At 44.5% G+C, this 20,436-nt stretch overlaps 2 protein-coding genes and 1 long non-coding RNA gene across 3 annotated transcripts; 1 reads left to right on the top strand and 2 right to left on the bottom strand.

Annotated features, from left to right (window-relative positions):
* Positions 1–479: 479 nt before the first annotated feature.
* LOC136532749 (mitochondrial import inner membrane translocase subunit TIM50-like) lies at positions 480–4,864 on the bottom strand. The gene is made up of 8 exons (XM_066525345.1): positions 4,408–4,864; positions 4,176–4,264; positions 2,718–2,754; positions 1,872–1,933; positions 1,664–1,777; positions 1,370–1,474; positions 1,196–1,294; positions 480–533 (listed from the first exon to the last, which is right to left on the bottom strand). Exons 1-8 carry the CDS (start codon positions 4,673–4,675, stop codon positions 480–482), a joined length of 828 nt encoding a protein of 275 aa, XP_066381442.1. The 5' UTR covers positions 4,676–4,864.
* Positions 4,865–9,985: 5,121 nt separating this feature from the next.
* LOC136532755 (uncharacterized) lies at positions 9,986–10,780 on the bottom strand. Its single transcript, XM_066525347.1, has one exon. The coding sequence runs from the start codon at positions 10,642–10,644 to the stop codon at positions 10,267–10,269; it is 378 nt and encodes a 125-aa protein (XP_066381444.1). The 5' UTR covers positions 10,645–10,780; the 3' UTR covers positions 9,986–10,266.
* A 7,745-nt stretch (positions 10,781–18,525) lies between these two features.
* Positions 18,526–19,222, top strand: LOC136532752 (uncharacterized). Its single transcript, XR_010778302.1, has 3 exons — positions 18,526–18,629; positions 18,943–19,003; positions 19,084–19,222. It is a non-coding gene; the product is annotated as an uncharacterized lncRNA (long non-coding RNA).
* The last annotated feature ends 1,214 nt before the right edge of the window (positions 19,223–20,436 follow it).

Genomic DNA, 20,436 nt, shown 5'->3' on the forward strand with positions numbered 1-20,436 from the left:
ATCTTCCGGAATGAGTTACCGTAATAGAGAGTTTGGTTAGTTATGGAAGGGAGAATCCAATCTATAAAGATCTCTCATATAGTTGCTTGGGATACAAGTCCACTATGGACTATAAATACGAGGGGGATGTAATCAATCTAATCAAGTAATAGAAGAGTGTTTGCTCCCTCCTACCCCGCTCTCCCTTCCCTTTCCTGCGCTAGCCACCTCTCTCCCTACGCCATCTCCTTCTCTCTCCCCAAACCTTAGCCGCCACCTCTCCTCCACCATAGCAGCCGCCCCTAACCCTAGCCGCCACACCCATAGGGCCCCCCTCCCAACAGGGCTCTGTGCGGCGCCCCTCCTTGGGCCCTGCTCGGCCCGTTAGCTCTAGGCTGGTGGCTCTCATCAGACGGATGACATTCTCCTTTGTGATCAGGAGGAAGAAACAATTCAGCACTTGCTGATTTTGTGTATTTGCCAAGTAATTCTGCTTCAGTCTACTGCAAAAGGTTGGTTTGCAAACTCTGTCTCCACAGGCTGAAGACATTTCCCTGGATGATTGGTGGTCAATTATCACTATAGGAACCAGTGGTGAAATAAAAAAGGGACTCAATTCCTTTACTAACAGTGGCGCCTTGTGAAACAGTGGCGCCTTGTCGCCTTGGGAAACAGGCGTCCAGGCGTACCCAGCTCGCCTTGGGAAACAGTGGCGCCTTGTCGCCTAGGCGCCGCCTAGGCGTCCAGGCGTACCAAGCACTCGCCTGGACGCCTAGCCGCCTTTAAAACATGGGCGCTCAGGGTTTGTCTCTCACGGATATTGATAAAGAGTGTGTTTGTAAGGGTTCTTAATAGTTAATATAATGATATGCAGCTATCCTATGTGTTCAAGAAGAAAAAAAATACTTAATACATGGACAAGAAACTTTATGTAAAACCACTTTCACTCTACAAACTTGACCAGTTATTACAAGATATATGAACCTCTATCATGTTTCAATCCATGCTACGCCACCATTAGCTTACCACACTGTAAATTATTGGCTAGAGTGTGTAGGAAAATATAGCACAGATGAATAGGACTGACCTGCCAGAAACAGGTATTCAAAGTATCCATACATTTGAAGGACCAGTTTATAAAATATTTAAGCCAAGCAAAAGGATTAATACACAACAATTCCTTTACTAACACAATAGCGTGTAATATCCCACATACCCGATAATGTTTTCCATTTTCGTACTTAGTTGCAACTCTTGATAGCCTGTGTCGAATATTGCCCTTTGGATCCAGCCTATCAACAACAGGATCAACATACTGCACATGCAACAAAGTTTCATGCAGGTTACACATTTGCAAATAAAAGTGAACTGAAAGCTCTGAAAAACTTACCATACTAAGCTGATCAGAATACACAACAATTTCATAAAACCTCCCGAGTTGTTCAAGAAAGGCATCCACTCCTGGCCTCTTAAAGGTCCTCCATCCTCTCTCACGCTATACACATGTTTATTTAAGAAAAAACATTAGACTGGTATTCTCAATGAATCAGTCAGCCATACGGGCAAGCAAAATATGAAATGAGTATGATAGAAAAAAAAATATAAAAATATATTGCAGTATACAGAGATCCATACTCCATAGTAAACAAAAAAAATAAAGTTTGTATGGAACATAATAGTTCACCTTCCAATCTGAGTATACAAGAGTCTCGTTCAGATCCAGAACTAGAGTCAATACATGCTGCTCTTGAGGAAGAAGATCTGGAAGAAGTTTGTCTGATACTGGTTCGCTAAAGCCCTATGGTAAACATATATTAGTATGATTGTGGACATTTCTTCATAATATCAAACATGGATCCATGAAGGAAAAAAAAGTTACCATCTGTACTGACCCGAATTTGATCTTCAATTTGGCTCCTCACATCCAGGTATACCTCAATAGCGGCAACAGGAACTACAGAACAAAGCATACAATCCTTAGTAAGGAGGCAGCAAAAAAGGAATTAAAGTATCTAGCCAACCTGAGCCGTCAATTAAATCGAAACTCGAATCAGTGGCATGTATGGCTTTATTTTTTCTAACACAACAAGTAGATGAAGGTGTTAACCGAGAGAACTCAGTATCGAGGATGAGCAGATTAAGAGTAAGCTCATATCACACTCCTTCCCTGTGACATGTTTAGATACAGCCATCATTGTTCACTACTTTACAGTCAATATGGGTCAAATTATCCACAACCACAAGTCACTACAGTGCCAACTACACATGCCCTTCTTAGCGATTGGCTGTGGCATATCTAATGCACATAATTTCAAACAGTCTAATAATTAGGGTGCTACCTACAATTGCCAAACCTTCTCTAGTCAATCATGATGTGTGATGTAAGCTTCTGCTAACATTACCTAGCTATTTCACACATGCATATGTGCTACTGTGTGGTATTCTCAAATGTAATGTCTGGTATCATATTTGACTACTGCAAAGGGATTGTAAATTCAAGGTTACAGCCTGCATACAGTAGGGGCTGTAGTGTTAGGGACATAGAATATTATATTTAAGGGCGGTAGTTATACACAGTGAAGTGGACAGAAATTGCCCGAAGGCTCCAGTTTAAGAAAGAATAACAAAATGGTGAATTGCTTGTTAGCTGGTCAAAAAGATCTGCATGACACACAGAAAGTCCAATGGGCAGAGATAGTAATGAGAAAGATGAGGAAAGAGTATGCTGTAGCCACTACCTTTCATAGCTGCTGAATAAGCCATAGCCTGAAGCCTCTGCAAACAAGAAAAATAGTTATTTTATTGCATGGTTGAGATACAGTGGAGAACCTTAGTCCTGTTAAACCAATTCAGGTCTTCTACTATATTCCCGGAATGCAAGTGTACCATAGAGTGTCATTCAAACATTTTTGTACCCTATGTGTTCAAATCTTAGAGCATCTCCAAAAGTTTGCTATCTCAACTTGGCATCCATATAATTTTGGCAAAACAAGAAAAAATAGCCTCCAACAGTTTGGCAAAACAACTTGGCATCAATAGCAACTTGGCAAATCTTCCCTCCGCGCGCGCAAATATACGCGCGCGTATACGGCTTGGCATCCGGGGCTCTTCGTTTCTTAGCGGGGCTCTTCGTTCGCTTAGCGGGCCTCTTCGTTTTGTTAACGGGTTTTTTTATTTTACCAAGTCAAAAATGCCAAACTCTTGGAGATGGATTGTTTTTTTACTTGGCATATAATTTTGGGAGTTGGCAAATCACAAGATTTGCCAAGTAAAATTTGACAAACTCTTGGAGATGCTCTTAGACAAAAGGGTACCACAGAATCTAAAAGGCAAGTTTTATAGGACGGCGATTAGACCTGCTATGTTGTATGGTGAAGAATGTTGGCCTACGAAAAGGCGACATGTTCAACAGATAAGTGTCGCGGAAATGCGTATGTTGCGTTGGATTTGCGGTCATACAAAAAGGGATCAAGTTCGGAACGATGATATACGTGATAGATTAGGGGTAGCACCAATTGAAGAAAAGCTTATCCAACACCGGTTGAGATGGTTTGGACATGTCCAACGGAGACCTCCAGAGGCACCGGTGCGTAGTGGAATCCTAAGCCAGGATAGTAACGTGAGGAGAGGCAGAGGAAGACCGAAGTTGACTTGGGTAGAGGCAATAAAAGAAGACTTGAAAGGATGGAATATACCCAAAGACTTAGCCTTAGATAGGAGTGCTTGGAAAACAGCTATTCACGTGCCTGAACCTTGATTGTTTCTGCTGGGTTTCAACTCTAGCCTACCCCAACTTGTTTGGGACTTAAAGGCTTTGTTGTTGTTGTTGTATATGTTCAAATCTTAGCAAGGCGGTCATGTACTAGTTTTGGAAGGAACAATAAGTGGGGGAAAATGACAGCTGCTATTTCAAGGCTGAAGCAAGAAATGCAATAAAACCAAAGTTCCCCATATGCAATTTCAGCACATGCAAATTTCTAGCTCAAGAGCGAAAGTTCAGCTGCCAAATAGCCACCTCAACAGCTTCACGATAGTGACATCATCAGTGTTTCACACGGCTAATTAGATCTCCCATCATCAAAGGTCACATTTCATAATTCCCTCTAAATAACTTTAAGGCACCGCTGCCCATGACTTTATATAGCTAACGAAAATGAGCTAACAAGAGACTTAAACTTGACATATTGCAACACTACCTCAAAGCCGGAAGCATCCTCAGGAATGGGCTGCTTCGACTTCTTCCGGAGCTCCCGCGTCATCTGATCCACTTCATCCAGAGAATAAGCTAAACACAGGAGAAGAAAACGAATCACCACACAGGACATTGAATCAAAAGCCAGGCCACGCTGAATCTAAGGGGAGCTAAACCGCGAAGCTGAGCATCGGGACCGCATGGCCCCCGCGCGGGGCAGGGATTGGGAGCCGTACCGTAGCTGACGTAGCCCGTGCCGCCAACCGCCGCGGACACGGCGGCGAAGGCGGCGATCTTGAGCGCGCCCCACGGCTTGCGGGCTGCCTGGGGCGGCTGGGAGGATGGATCTCCGGCGGTGGAGGAGGCCTCGGGGGCGGTGGCCGCCGCGGCTGCCGCCACTGCCGTGGATGAGGAGGAGGAAGCGGCGGCGGTTGCCGGGGAGGCGGTGCAGAAGGAGAGCGCAGAGATCCTAGGGAGGAGGCGCGAGCCCGCGACGCGAGACATGGTGCAGCTTGGGTTCTGGATTTGTTCTTGCTTGGGTTCCGGTTCGAGTGGAGGGTTTAAGGAGGAGGGGCGGCCGAGAGCGGTTGAGGACTGAGGTGAGGGCGTGAACGCGTGAGAGACCGAGGGAGGGTTCCGAGGGGGAGAGCCGGACGGGCGCGTGATTGCGATGTAGAAGAAGGCGTAGCAGCGGAGTTGGGAGGGATGACTCTGGAGTCTGCAGTCTGAACCGGAAAGAGTCACGAGCGGTCCCACTCGTCAGGCGCGCTGGCATATGCTTCGGAGGCATCGTTTTGCCCCGCGAATCAGAAGGCCAGTAGAAGTATTTTCAGCCCAAGCCCAAAAAAAACATTGAGGGCTCCTTTGAAATGGGGGATTTTCAAAAGAAAAAATTTAGGAATCAGCGATCCATAGAAATAGCTACTATACAGCCCTTTAGTTTGCAGGATTGATGAGGAAAGGCAAAAATATTCCTTGGCTGCCAATTTTGAACATAATCCATAGGAATGGAAACATCCATCCCAGCCTCATTTTTTCCTTTCCCTTGGGTAGGATCGAGGCACAACGTCATGTTTAGGGACGTCCCATGTTTAGTACACACTGATGGACTTAAGAATGAGTGGAATAAAACAATCAGCTTGGAAAGGGTTAAAGTCTGAGCTCTGCCACACCATTAACTAAATCAGAGAATGGGATTGCGCACTTACTAATATTCCTACTCCTACAGCTTCCCTATGAATGTCCAAACATCTACCTTCTAATGCTTTCCTGTACTTTTTAATATCTATTTTGCAATTGTATTCCTACAAAATCCTATATTCTTTCCTATTACTGTGCTTTTGCAATCATGTGTTCCAAAGGGGGCCTGAATGCTCCTCTATCACCCTCAGACACCATTTCCTCTCTCGTCTAGGGATGGCAACGGGCCTTTATCCCTAATAGGAATTTTTTTCATTAAGAGATGTAAATAGAATGAATTTGCTTTCCGCATGATCTTAACATGTAGAAACCAGTCCTGTCCCCTCAAAAAAAAAGAAACTAGTCCTGTCGGGTGAAGCGGGCCAAGGGCGCTCTCCAGCTCCCCTTCTCGACTACTGGTTGGGCCCCAAGAAAGCAAGCCAACTCTTGTCTCTCCCCAACACTTTGGGTCTCTTTGGCAGGGTTCCGGTGGGCTCCGGCTTCTACACTGTAGCAGGGTGTCGGCCGCTAGGCGGCCGACAAGTGCCTACAGGAGTCGGAGCCGCGGAGCCAGAAAAACGAGCTTTGCCGGCTTCGGTTGTGTTAGTGAGAGAGGAAAGGAGGGGAGAGAAAAATGGCTCCGTGGAATAGTAACCGGGTGTCGGCCGCTGGGCGGCCGACAGGCCAGAGCCGGAGCCGCGCAGAGCCCTGCCAAAGAGGCCCTTTCATTTGTCGGTCCTTCTTTGTCCTACTCCCCTGGTCCCTCTCTATTCCTAGCATAGGTATCCTCGCCGCTTCCTCATGAGTTCTTGCGCTACCTCCGCAGGCGCGTCAGCTGCTCCCGCTACGGCTTCCCCTCGCCCTTCTCCATCCCAATGGTGTCGATGGTTGCTCACGCTACTGTTGTTTCTCGCTATCGATGCATCTAACAGGTGCTCCCGCCTACTAGAAGAACAATATCGATAAGTATCCAATCTTGCATAAATTGTTCGGTATATGATGGCAATTCAAGTGTCAACATTATTTGCTAAGACTACATTTAATTAGTGTTATTGTTAGCTGAGTTGTTGTGGATATATTATAATTTCTTAGATCCTAATATGGTACTTGCGATGATCGGTACCAACAATTGGATACATGCAATAAGAAATGGTAATGTTTTCCCTAGTTGTTCAATTTGAATTGTCCAGTCTATAACTGATCAATATGAATTGTACAATATTGTAAAGTGCTGCGGATATCTTTCTTTTGATTCTAGATTCCAAATATACCCTTTCAGTTCTCGTTGAGCTGAAACCTCCGGAGACAATTCATGTCACTTCTAGTCACTCCACCGTTGATGATGAGCTATTTCATAACCATCTTTACAACAACCTAAAAACAATAACATAGCTTTACGTTTGCAGTTAGTCATAAACAAACATATGTGCTACAAAATGCATGAAGAAGTGGAAAGTGATCCAGATGTAATGAATGAAGATGATGAGCTGGGAATAAATCTTTTAGCATCTGGACTTTTGTGTCCAGATGTGTTGTTGGTGGACTTGTTGTTCACACACGATCTTGTGTGGTTTGTCGATTATCATTTTGAAGTCTTGTGGACTTATTTGTGGAATTCTGGACTTATTTGTGGTATAATATTATTCTGTCATGTGTGTATTGTACCACTATCAAGTCTATGTGTACTATCGTGTTTACTTATTTAGTTTGGCTTATGTATGTCATGCTGTGAACTTGTGACTTGCGAGGTGTACTTATTCAGTTTGGCTTATGTCTATCATCTCGTGACTTGTGATGCGCACATTATTCAGTTTGGCTTGTGTTTATGTATGTCATGGCATGACATGCGGTGTGTTTTATGTGTATACTTATTCAGTTTGCCATATGTTATGTAATTGAGTTGCCCTGTGGCATCTATTTTTGGCTTAAAAATTTATTTTCGCATATCCCGCTACCGCAACGGCTCTCAACTTGCAGTAACGGAAATAGAAGAGAGTATTTTTTATTCGTTCCCATCTGTTTTCACCCCTATTTGCCTGGTATCATAAATCACCACCTGATTGTACGGTAAACAACTCACCAGATGATTTGCCTAGCGTCATGAAGTCGCATCCAATAATATGGTGGCTACTCCATACTAGAACCAAGTTTGAAACTGAATTGTGCATCATCGGATGATGCACACACACCAAGTTTGAGACCCTTGAATTAAAAACCTATCCAACAATGCCACTTAAGCTATATGCTTGGTGAGAGACTGAGAGTATACCGTCCATATCCAAATGCTCCCAACTAGACTCTTTATCAAGTTACATGTCTTAGACCCCTTTTAATAGTATGGCCAAATGAAAACAAAACCCTATACACTCCACGTCAAGCACCTCCGAGCACCAAGCTTGCACATGACTCTATAAAATCATTAGTCTTTGTAAATGCCCTTTGCACCATACTTGTTATCAAACTAAATTATATTATCGGGTGATCCAAGAAAACCATGGCCCCGTTCGCTTCTTTTATAATCCGTACTTTTCAGCTTGTTTTTTCAGTCGGAACATTGTTTTCTCTTTCACAACAAATCAGCCAGAACAGTGTTTTCAGCTTGTTTTTTTCAGCAAAACGAACGGAGCCCATGTGGTCCGCAAGTTACCAACCAATATAAATATTACTATTGCAAACACACGTCAGTCATACAAACTTATGTTTATCAAATCCTAAAATCAAAATTGGAACCTAAATGCGTATAATACCAAGCACCGACTATAACAAGTGAGTGTGACAAAGGAATTTGGCAGAGTTGTCGATCCCTGTATTGAGGTGGCGGGAGTTGTGGATTTTGGCGGTGTTTGGCTGTACTTAAATTTTTAAATATTGTTCATGTCGAAATGTTGTGAGAGAAAACACTACTCCAGCTGAAAACTATAGCCAACCAGCCAGCAAAAAAAAATGCAGCCGAACACAGCCTTTGGCTGGAGATTGCCAACGACGGGCAAGCGTTGGCAGAGTTCTCAAACTCCCGATTTGAGGTGATCGGAACTGTGGATTTGGTTAGAGAGATTGCCAGGTCTTGACCTACGTCAGTTGCACTAGCAGTGACATACGCGTAGAATAGTGGATGCAAATCAAATGTCACGGTTCTATTAAAAAAAAGTCACGTGTCACTAGCATATCCACGACTTCCTTTTTTTTATCTCACACATTGACTGCTTTGAGGGCCTGTTTGGATTGAAGGATTTTCAAAGAAAAACCGTAGGAACCAAGAAACCGAGGAAAGGAAACCAAAGAATGTGTTTGGAATGGAGGAATTGAGATTTTCTTTTCTTTGGATTCCTATAGCTAGATGCCGATTTCACGGGAAGAAAAGAATCCACTTTAATCCCTTGTTTTCTTTTCCTTCGTGATTGCTCGAGCAAATGAGTGATTACGAGATGGCGGTATGTGTCATCTAGGAGCATAGCATCATGAGCATGGACCACAACGATGAAGTGGAGGGAAAAAAGAGCAGTTAAGGCGAGAAGAACATGGTGGGGTCATATCCGTGCCTAATAGATATAGTAATTAGTACATATATTTGTCTAATATGTTACAATTTCTATGTTATAAATTCTTGTGTTCCAAACGACCTAAAATTTCTGTTCATGTGTTTTGAAATCTCGTAGTTTTTTATTTTTCATCATACCTTATTCCTGTGTTTTTTTCTAGTCCTGAGTTTTGGATCGCTTCGTTCCAGGAAAGCGCCCGTTCCTTCAAAGTTCATTGTTTTCAAAGCAGATCAAAATTTAGTATTGCGACAACGACTCGCCAGGCGCCTCCCTTCCTGAACCGACCCGAGTTTAGTATGACTGGTGGGGGCCCTCGAGGACAGCGACGGGGTCACACGGCCTCACGGGAAGCGTCGCCGCGTCGGTCATCTACTAGCCGTTTTGGTTCTGGCCGCCTAGGGAGAGAGAGTAGGACTGCGTATATAGGAGGAGAAAAAAATGGACGGTCGCAGGCTCGCTATCGCTATGTGATGTCCCAACGGCAGAACGGCTCATGCCGAAAGGGCGCAGGCACGCAGCACACCCTATCAAGTCTACTGTGCAACGCTTCTCGTCTTGTAACCGCTCTCAATTGTCATCAGTGATGCTTAGCTCTGAAGTCTGAACCGAGCAAGATCTGTGATGGCTGATGGCTCACGAATGATCCTGAGGATTGCAAACTGTGGGCCTGATCTCCAGCTGCACCTCTTCATTAAATCTGTCATCTGCGGAGCAATGCAAGATCTAGGAAAGTTAGATGCAGATAATTTTGTGAGAAGACAGGAGAGTCATTAAATTTTGTGCGAAGACAGGAGAGTCATTGAAGTATACTACTATCATGACCCGAAAGGAAACCACAGGTCTTCACCTTTCGCTTTCCTGGCATGAATCATACTATCGCCCTCATCCTGTTCGCTTGGCATATAATCCGCGAACAAATACTTTCATATCATGCTAGTGGCTAGTAGCGACTCAAACGGAGTAATGCTGAGGTAAAGCCCCGGGTATGACACAGGATAACGAAAGCGCAAAGCCACAGCCAGTCAGCCACCTTGACAGCGAAAGACGATGATATGGAAAGCAGTCAAGGCGCGCACACATAGATCGCTCCGGCGAGGACAGTTATTATTATTTTTTTGCCATGATTCAATTATTAAGATCCACGGTATGTTACACCGGAGCAGAGGGAGACATGGAGGAGTCCTAGGCTACCGAGCCACGGCCGCGCGCCGGCGTGACACCCACAGGTGGGCCTACAATGGGTTGCCCCCACCCGTGCCACTGGAAGGAAGTCGTCACCCCGGCGACGGCCGGAGCACTCCATGCCACGCAGCACACACAGAACAGCTCGGCTGCTGTCAGCCTCCTCTCGGCCTCCTCCTCCGGCACTGCAGTCCGTTAGATCTCCGGCTCCGGCGGGGCCTCCACGGCGGCCACGGGCACGGTCGCCGCAGCATCCGGGGGGGCGAGGTGGTCCGGGCGGCACCCGGCGACGAAGTCGATGAGCTCCTTTCCGGACTCGTCGGCGTCGCCCGCGGGCGGCGGCGAGATCCAGAGCAGCACGGAGACGGCCACCAGGAAGAAGGCCGTGGATAGGAGCAGCGGCCAGAAGAATGACACCACGGCGCTGAGGCTGGGCCCGACGGCGGAGATCGAGACGGCGGCCGCGGCCATGAACGCCACCGCGACGGCCGCCTGCACCCGGTGCTCCCACAGTAGCTCACCGAGCTTCCCCTTGGGCGCCGCCATGGCCGGATCGGCAGCGCGGCCGGACATGGGAGATCTACGGGGGCGAGGAAAGCAAGCTTCTGGAGCGAGGTAGCTAGGGGTTTGGCTCTCGCCGTAACAGGAGAGAGAGAGAGAGAGAGAGAGAGAGAGAGAGAATGAGTGAGAGAGGGGTGGGGTTGGAGCCGCTGGGGGGACGATGAAATGGATGGGAAGCGGAGGACGGCGAGTGGGGGAAAGGGGGTGTGGGAAGCCTGGGGTTATCCCAGACTGCGGAGATTCGCCCTGCCGCCGCCTACGGCCAAGGGTTGTGTGCTGTTCTGGGGATGTTTTTTTTTCTATTGCAGCGCCCCCGGGGCTTAGTGCGGGACTGCCGTTTTACCCCTTGGGTTTTACCATAATGCCCTGTCGGTGGGGCTGGTACATGTAACCGGTTTTTAGTTCTACTAGGGTAAAATGAGCCATTTGTGTTTTTACACAGGATGTTCATAGTTCTCATGCGAAACTGTACCAACATCGGTTCAGATACATTTCATGTGATTTCTTGGAAAATTTCATACAAGTGCTACGTGATACGAGTCGAAGCGTTACATGCATGTGAAGCTTACGTTACATGCAAAAATAAAAAATAAAAAAATATCGGTTTCAGCACGTGTGCAACTTAGACTGTCTCCAACGACGGAGACCTAAACTCGACCCCCATTCCCGATTTTGGGTTACGTACAGGAAAAGGTCACCGACCCATAACTGAGTCCTCTCCAACAGCGACCCCCATCCCGAAGCGCCGGCGTTGTTGACGAGGACGCCCACGTCGCGGCCCCGGTGACGGCGAGGTCAAACGCCACGCTCCGCACCTTGCACGACGGCGACGGCACGCGCGGCCAGGACCTCCTTCGCCACCCGCGCCAGCTTGTAGTGCTCGGCGTTGGCCTACCGAGGGTGTTGCAGAGGGGGGAAAGCGGAGCAGAGGAGGGCAGAAGGGAAGAGGCAGACCGGAGGAGAAGGGATGGAGCAGGGCAGAGCACGGCAACGGCGACAGCCTCGACGCTCGGCTCCGGCGGCGCTTCGACGCGGTGAAGGTGCTCCGGCTGCACCGGTGCCGGATCCGTCGCTAGCCACCGAGATCCGCAGGAGGAAGAGGAAGAGAGGGCGCTGCTCTTGCAGGGTCACCGGATCCTCCCTGCACCGTCGGGATCCGGCTCGCCGCCGCCTAGAGGACCTCGGCCAGGCCGGATCTGAGGGAGAAGAGTGTTGCCATCGGATCTGAGGGACGAGCGTCGCCGCAGCCGTGCTTCGGGCGGATCCGATGCGCCGCTGTCGTCGTGAGGCCGCCCCTGCACCTGCGCCCGTCAAGGATGCACCGCCGCCGCCGGGAGTGTCCCCGCGCGTGGTCGTTGCAGGATCCACCGCCGGGAGTGCGCGCGCGAGCTTCAGCTCGAGTTCCCCGACGGCGGCAGCGGCCCAAGGCTACACCGGCTCAGCTTGTGCTGCGCGGCGAGCGGGGTCCGAGGTGGTGCTCCCAGGCGGCAGTCGTGTGTGCCGAGAGGGAAGGGAAGCTCGGCCATTCCTTGCTTCCGCGGGCGAGCTCCACCGTCGAAGATTTGTGTAGCGAGGAGAGAGGCAACGTTTTTTTGTGTTTCCTTTGCCCCGGTAGCCAAAATGCATCGTGTGTTTGGGTGATCCGTTGGAGCTGGTATTTGATAGGCAAAAGTACCGTGCGATACTCATTTTTGGGTTTGGGTAGTCCGTTGGAGTCGGTCTTAGTAGGATCAACGCAGATTTCTTCGCTTTTGCAAGCCCTTTTGTGTGTTGCTAGTGCTCCATTTCGGTTATCTCTCTAGGTTCGCTAATATCAGTACTTATATAGAACTAGTATCTATGGTTTTTTCTTTCAATCTTTTAGTTTACCTATCGCTAGCTTCGACGATATCTTTTTATGCTCATTCAGGCATTTACTATCTAGGGATGTCTAGCTTTTAATATTAAAAAACTCGAAATATTTTTAGATTTCCTTATGGCTGGATCTTAATAATAATAAAGGGCACTTTGGGAAGGTTTGCTGTGAGTTCCGTGGATCGTCGGCCCCACTGGCGGTACAAGGCACAAGTCGCAACGTGGGACAACAGTGTATACGTGGCTGTATCCTCTATGGGCTATGGCTAGGCGCTCCTTTCCCACGTGCCAGGCACTCGCGCTTGACGGCAGTTTCTCCCGTGGCCCCCTGATTTCGGCTGGGCCGGTCGATTGCTTGGATTGAAACAGGCCACAGCCCACAGCCCACAGCAGAGGCGCCAGTTGTGGCTCGACTCGGATCGTAGGCGTGCCGTGTGCGAGTGCATTTGTTTGGTAACTTTTACGTACTTGCATGTTTGTACACTACAGTTATGTATATTTTTTTTTCAGGATTGCTATCTGTTGCCCGTGTGTTTGTTTCGTTGGCAGCACATGAATTTTTGGCGCGTTCATCTGGCGATGGAGGACTGGGAGCGCTGGTTTTGGTTGAGAGTGAGGTGGCCTTTCGTTGTTTGGCTGATGCGTGGGTCCCACTGCTACTGTTTGTATTTTGGAAGTCGCGCCGGGTATCCGATGGGTCGCGTGGCTCCCCCATTTCTCTCGCTCACATCCCCATTTCTCTCGTTCACATCGCCGGGTAGCTGAGGGGTCGCGTCCCATTTCTTTTGCTCACATCGCGGCGACGGCAACCCTCTCCCTCCCGGCGCGGTGACCAGGCGGTGTATCGGCGGCAGCGACGCCTCGTCCTGTTGATCTGCTCGGTGACCTGTCGACTAGCTGCTTCCCGGTGCGCTGGAGGCGATTTGATCGGCGGAAGCGGCAGTTGCTCCGGCTCGTTCTTCTTCGTCTCGGATTCGTTGTTGAGGTTCGTAGTCGATCCCGTTTCTGTGTTGGTAAGATTTGGATTCCGTTCCGATTTGGTTTGGGGGTTTAGGTTTTTTTTGGGTTGTGTTTGTCAATTCGGTTTGCGGCAGCGGATGTGGTTGAGGATTAGGTTGAGCAGCCGAATCCTCTCCGCATCGTACGGTGGCGCTGGCAGGCGGCGGGTGGGTTGGAGGTTGTCCGCGGCAGGGAAACGGGTGGGGCGGAGTTGTGGGTGGGGGCACTTTCCTTGCGCTTCGCTTCCCACAGTGCTGTGGTGCCTCGCTCAGGCGGTGGGTGGGGCGAAGCTTCTTCGTCTGCATTCCGATGAGCTTTGGGTTGTGTTTGTAGATCTCGTTTTGATGCATTGCTTGTTGTAGATCTCGTTTTGATGCATTGCTTGTTGTTGTCTGTCGATGAGCGGATGCGGGCTCTGTGTGGGTGAGGTTCGAATGCGTCTAGGGTTTGTTCTATTAGTCCTTGTTAGGGTTTGGTTTGGTTTGCGGGCTCTGTGTAGATCTCGTTTTTTGGTGAACTTGTTAATTAGGGTTTGGTTTGATGGATTGTTCTTTTGTGTTGTTGGGTTTCGTTTGATGTTTATGAGTTATTGAACTCATGATTCAATCAGATTCAGTTCTTTTGTGTTGTTTATGAGTTATTGTTCTTCCCTGGTTTGTATACATCATGTGTCATCCTTTTTTTTTGTGACCTTTTATATCTGTGATTGGTTTTATTGTTGTACATCAAGCTTGTTGATGGCTAGTTGACATCCTGATTTTTTGTTGATGGCTAGTAACCCTAGCTTGCAGAGATCCAAGGCTTGGAGGAGGGTACCCACTGAAGGCTGTCAGCAAGGTAATAATATTGTAGCGAGTCCTATCATTTCTGTGTCTTGTATGTTTGTATGTTTTCAGTTGTCCCTTTTCAATTTCTATCAATTTCACAAGAGACTTGAATTAAGGTGATTGAGGACTGTTATAGTCATATTGACATGATTTTTTATCAAGTAATTATGATATTGACATGATTTTTGAACTTCTGTGTTTGGTCCAAGAATTGAAGTATGATAGGCTGTTAATTCAGCAATTGTAAATGTAATTCATGATATCAAAGTCATGAATGAATTCAGCAACTTTACATTTCTGATTCGGTAGGATGCTTATCATCCAGTATCTTTTTTTTGTCATTTCTTTTTAAAGTGCCTGTTTGATTATATACTGCATTAGAATTCTACTGAACTATGATTTTATTCTATTACTTTATTTAGAAGCACCATTTTCTTGATTGCACATTTATTAGTAGTAAATTGCACACTTCAACTACTGCAATTACGGTGTGTAACATGTGCAATATTTGTTCTTGGAGCATGCAATTTTAGTTAACTTGGAGTATGCAATTGTTCTTGCTTTAGGGCATCAATATTCTTCTGGATGGACTATTTGGGACTAGACAGTATATTTTTAAGGAGTGCATCTCATTTCTATTGTACAACATTGCGGTCTGACATAGATGATGCAATATTTGTGGTTCCCAGTGAAACACATTGATTTAATATTTTCATCTTTGATCGTTTGAGTTTAGATGGACAGGCACATGCGGAGCTCTTCATGTCCCCCTGTTATTCAATCGTCAGCTCCTCACGTTGAAAGGGAACCTATTTTAGTAGAGTTGCCTTTGAAAGACGACGAGGTATGTGCTATCTGCTTGGGTGTCTTAGATATCAGAAAAGAGGACGATGACGAAGCTGCTTTAGAGACTGCCATGGAGACACTGAGGGTGCTGCCTTGTATGCATGTCTTCCACAAGATATGCATTTTTGAGTGGCTTGGTAGCGATAAGTCGTGCCCTCTGTGCCGATATAGGTATCCTAGTGTAAACGATGGTGATGATGGTGAGTTGTAGTTTGGTTAGTTGATATTATAAGTATTGGTTTTTTTTATGAATACCAGCTATTGCTGGCTTGTAATTATTATATTGAACTATGATATATAATATATTTGGCTCTAGTTATTCCAGTGATCTTGGAGTTTCAGGTTATTTTTTCAAGAAGGCTCTCAATTTTTTTTATTTATTCTGTAAGCGTCCAATTACTTTTCGAGCTAGTTGTTTTGCTTCTTCTTTTATTGGCTACAGCTAGCAATGAGGTCATTAACCAATTTTTTTTGTTATGTTATGTAGCCATGGATGATGATTTATTTCTTTCTGATGGTGATTCTGGATATGGTGAGAGTGAGGATGACTTTGCTATGAAGTCTGAAGAAGAAAACAACTCTGATTCTATGAATGTTGGCGAGGTACTAAGTTCACTTGATTTAGTTTTGTTTGTGCACTTGTGTATTATAATAATATGGACTTAAGGCTATGTTGTTGCCTTTTTTAGGATCGTAAATCCCACAGATGATGATATTGATACTGCTGAGATGCTGAAGACTTTCAAGCATGTGCAGGAAGCTTTATCTGGAGTATGTTCTAAAATTTGTCATCCTAGGCACTTCGTGTGCTGTTCTGTTTCCTGTTTTTTGTACTATACTTCTGTGGGTTGTTTCCCCTCTTAATGAAACACATGCATAACACATTCTTTAAAAAATGTGCTTTATATCAGCAAAAGTTAGCTCAATCTAACGCATAGTGAAGGTTGTTTTAAAGTACTCTTTTGGGGCATAAGCATTAGTTGATTTTGTCTGTCATTGATTAACAAGTAGGAAAATTAAGCACTAATACCAAATACTAAAGTTGAACACGGGGAGTTCCAGGGGGTGTCAGAATATCAATTGTGCACACATGCCACATGATCCCGCACAGCAAATATCAGAAATATTTAGATTAACAAGTATTTTTCTTACAGTTTTCTAAGTTTGTTGGCAACAAAGGAAAATCAAGACGGTCTGGCGTCCGGGTGCGTTCTGGAAAGGTAAATTCAGTACCTAACTAATCTTCTTTTTGTTTGTCACCATGTTTACTAAATTCAGTAGCTTAACTGGAATTTTTATATTATTTTTTTGCATCGGTTTTCAGATTAATAGAACTATCAGAGGCAGGGGTAAAGGGAAATCAAGTGCTGCTGCAAGTACATCAGAGAGAGCATCCTCTAGGTTCAATAGTAAGTATTTTGGAGAGATAATTGTGAAATTGGATGAGCGTAAGAAGAAGATTATTCGGGATCACGGTTTCGGTACCTTGCTGGAGTATGATGGTTGTTCTGCACCTAGAGGCTTTGTGTAGTGGATAGCAGATCAAGTTGATTTGAATTGCTATGACATAGTTGTTGGAGGGAAAGTGATCCCATTTTCTGCATAGGCAGTTCATCTTTTCTTAGGCCTTCCAATAGGTGGTGAAGACATTAGGGAAAATCATAATGACTCTGCAAAGACCAAGTTTCTTTCTGAAATCGATGAGGCTTCTTGCCTCTGATCAAGACCTTTGGCGAGAAGTTGTTAGGTGACACTTTGTCAGATGATGATGTGTTTCGGTACTTTATGGTTGTTGCTTTGTCCACTTTTCTGTGTGTAAACTCTAGTACTCTTCCCAGCCGCAGTACCTTGGTGCTTTGATTGGTGTATCTAAGGTGAAAGAATGGGATTGGTCCAAGTTTGTGTTTGATTGGCTGTTTGCTTCGATTTCAAACTACAGAAAGAAGAATAGAAGCACTATTGGTGGCTACAGATTTTCTGATGTAAGTGTTTCTGTATTCTATTGTTTGTCTTGGATATGTACCCTATTTAGTGATGTCTTTGAAATCTTTTGTAGGCTTATTATCTTGATTTTGTCAACTTTGGAAAACGTAATGAGCCCCCCAAATCTGCCAAGGATCCTCTGTTGGAAGGGCTCGATGATTAACAAATATGCTTCTTATGATCATGTGTCTGGTGAGAAGTATGGAAAGCGTCCCGGTAAGTCTTGGTTTGAGGTTTTATAAGTGTTGTCATGTTTGTTTTGTTCTTGTTTAGATTACTGACTGACTAACTGTAATTTTTTGTGTAGGTCAAATCTATTGAGGAAACTTGTTATGCTGAATCTTTGTTACCGGTTGATGCTTATGCTTCTTTTAGGGATTCTCTGTATACTGATTGTAGATTATTTGATGAACAAGTAGGTGCCTTGTTCAATATGTTCATGAGTATTTCATTTAGTTTAATATTTGTGTGGTTTAGTTCATTGCTATTTTAATATGCAGAATCCGCAATTTTTGCCATTTTAAATTACTATTAATTTGACATGACAGGACAATGAAGCTTTGTGTGGCATTTTCCAAGAACATCACACAGCACATGGTTTCAGGAGCCCTGATAAACTTGTCATCTCAATGTTCCAGTACATGAAAAACCATCATGGTCGTGTAGTTGATGACGATCCACTGCCTGAGAATTCTGTTGCCGGAATCCCTTCTCCAGCCAATGTTAGTCACAAAGATGATGATGCAATGGCTCATGAATTTGAAGCCCCAATGCCTGCTGCTTCAACTCATACCATTGTGGAAGATGTTTTGGATACCACATTGCCTGCTGCTGGTGTATCTAATGTGGAAGTTGTTGATCCGACAATGGCTGCTGCTACTAAAAATAATGATGAAGAAGTTTGTGTGACTGAAAAAATTGATTCAGATAGTGCATACAATGTTTTTGGTAGTGACAATTGTGGTGTTTCTCAGGCAACTGTAATTATTTCTTCCAATAACTCATCAGCTCAAGGTACATAAAGTGTTTTTTGTAGCATTTTTTCAGCATTGAGTTAACTTTGTATCTCTTGTTCATACTCTTATGAATATTTTTGAGGTGCAGATTCAGGTAGAAGGAAGAGGAAGAGAAAAAACTATGCGTCACAAACTTCCACTCCTGATAGTGTAGCTTCTAGGACTCGATATAGGACTATCTCAAGGTCTTGGAAAATCCCCTCTCAGTTGCAGAAAAGATGATTATGTTGAGGTCAATGTTTCTACATCTTATTCATTTTCCTTTTGTAGATAATATGTATTGTGACAAAGTTGAAGGGTTCTTGCTACTGCATATTATTATTAGCAGTAAATAATATGTATTTGTGAATTTTAGGCAAGTGTACTAGATCATGCTGGAATTGGAGGTACAAAGGATAATGCTGTACTTGTTGAAGAAGCCCAAATATTAGCTTCTAAAGCTAGAACCAAACATCAGAAGCTTGAACTAAAAGTGAGTTTCTGTGTTTTGCTGTTTTTTTTCTGTGTGTGCACCTCACAAATTTTTATTTTTAGCTCTATTTTTGAATACCATAAGGCTGTGTATCGCCTCTATCCATCAGTGTTCGATTTTATTTCAGTTTAGTATGTAAAGCACTAGGTTTAGTTTAGATCACATTGGTTTACTGGATTATTGCTTGGATCTTTTTTGTGTGTATTTGCGTCTGGTTTAGTTCAGATCACATTCAGTTTATTTCAGTTCAATTTTATTTCAGTTCAAGTATTTTTTGTTTTTTGTTGGAGCTAACTAAATTGCCATTGTTCAGGTAGGTGAAAGAACTAGTGGAGCTGCTAGACCCTCGACCGATACGATTGAGAACACTCCAGGTTTGTCCTACTGATGAAAAAATGTTTAACAAAATCTATGATACAAACAAGACACATGTTTGAGCATGGTCTCTGTGCAGGAGATGCGTCTAGTAGAAGGAATCCTATTGGTTCTCTGAATCAGAGTGATCAAGGTCTTTGTGCAGTGAAGAATGTCCAAAATGCTTCTAGTCCTAATTTGCATGTTTCAGACCCAAAAACAATTCCCTGCCATTCAAAAGAAACTCAACTGGCTAAAAATACAACTCCTGCTTTAGATTGTACTGGTTAGTACCTATTTCTAGATTGCACATTTGTTAGCAGTAAATCGAAGATTTGAAATACTGCAATTATGGTATTTGACATGTGCAATATCTGTTCTTTGTCACCTGTAAGTTTGAACCTTCTTTACCAATTTAGTATTTGATAAAGTAGGGAAAGCACCTGTTCAGAAATCTTGTATGAAGAATAATGGTCCCTACTTTAATAGTCCTAGCATGCCATCTTTTAGAATGTTTGATGATGAGGATGATTTAGGAAATTATGTTGAAGATCCTAAACTGAGGCGTCCTATCGGTCTAGTATCTGGTACAGCTTGTACTTCAGATGATAATCTTCAAAGAGAAGCCCGAGTGCTACCTTCTAAAGCTCCAACTACACATCAGAATGTCCAACTAAATGTGAGTTTTGTATTTTCTGTGTTTTTTTTGTTTGAAGTCATAGAACAAAAAAAGAGTTTCTTGTAACTTGTCTTATTGTACTAACACTTGAGTTACTTTCACTCTTTGATAGGTTCAATCCGAGAGCAGCTTCTACTTCCAATTTTGCCCTGCATTAGATGGTTGGACGTTTGTTGACCGGATGAGGTCTAATCCATTTGGTGGAGGCGGTAATGTGAGCAATCAGGAAACTATTCAGACCGAAAGAAATGACAATGTTGAAACTGTAAGCTTGTTTATTAGATTGGATCAATTTTGTATTGTGACATATCTTGTGACCTCTTTTCTGTAACTAATATTGTAGTTTTTCTTGATTAGGACCTTGTGCGAATGGAGTCTTTACCTTTTACTGAGACTCCTAAAGAATCAATTGCTCTTGTTCCTCTAGCTGCAATCAGCCCTTCTGGAGTACACATTGACATTGTAAAATGGGATTTGTAGTTTTATCAATTTGGAACAATTTGTTAGTAGTTGGGGCTGCTCTCAGTCATGTAATAGCTAGTACAAGTGCTCTCAGTCATATAGTATCGATACTCTCAGTCTGGAGTACACATTGACATTGTAAAATGGGATTTGTAGTTTTATCAATTTGGAACAATTTGTTAGTAGTTGGGGCTGCTCTCAGTCATGTAATAGCTAGTACAAGTGCTCTCAGTCATATAGTATCGATACTCTAGTGTACCTTAGCGGTACTAGTGGTGTATATATAGACAATGAAGGCAATAGAAGCATTTC

This window comes from Miscanthus floridulus, unplaced genomic scaffold (genome assembly GCF_019320115.1).
Source record: "Miscanthus floridulus cultivar M001 unplaced genomic scaffold, ASM1932011v1 fs_698_5_6, whole genome shotgun sequence".
Taxonomy (NCBI): Eukaryota; Viridiplantae; Streptophyta; class Magnoliopsida; order Poales; family Poaceae; genus Miscanthus; species Miscanthus floridulus.

What these genes read in the sequence shown, in the direction of transcription:
- LOC136532749 (XM_066525345.1), bottom strand. Translation starts at nt 4,675, where the DNA reads ATGTCTCGCGTCGCGGGCTCGCGCCTCCTCCCTAGGATCTCTGCGCTC. An exon ending in CACGGGCTACGTCAGCTACG is followed by an intron (nt 4,265 to 4,407) that starts GTACGGCTCCCA and finishes TCCTGTGTTTAG; the next exon opens with CTTATTCTCTGGATGAAGTG. An exon ending in TTATTCAGCAGCTATGAAAG is followed by an intron (nt 1,934 to 2,717) that starts GTAGTGGCTACA and finishes TTTGTTCTGTAG; the next exon opens with TTCCTGTTGCCGCTATTGAG.
- LOC136532755 (XM_066525347.1), bottom strand. Translation starts at nt 10,644, where the DNA reads ATGTCCGGCCGCGCTGCCGATCCGGCCATGGCGGCGCCCAAGGGGAAG.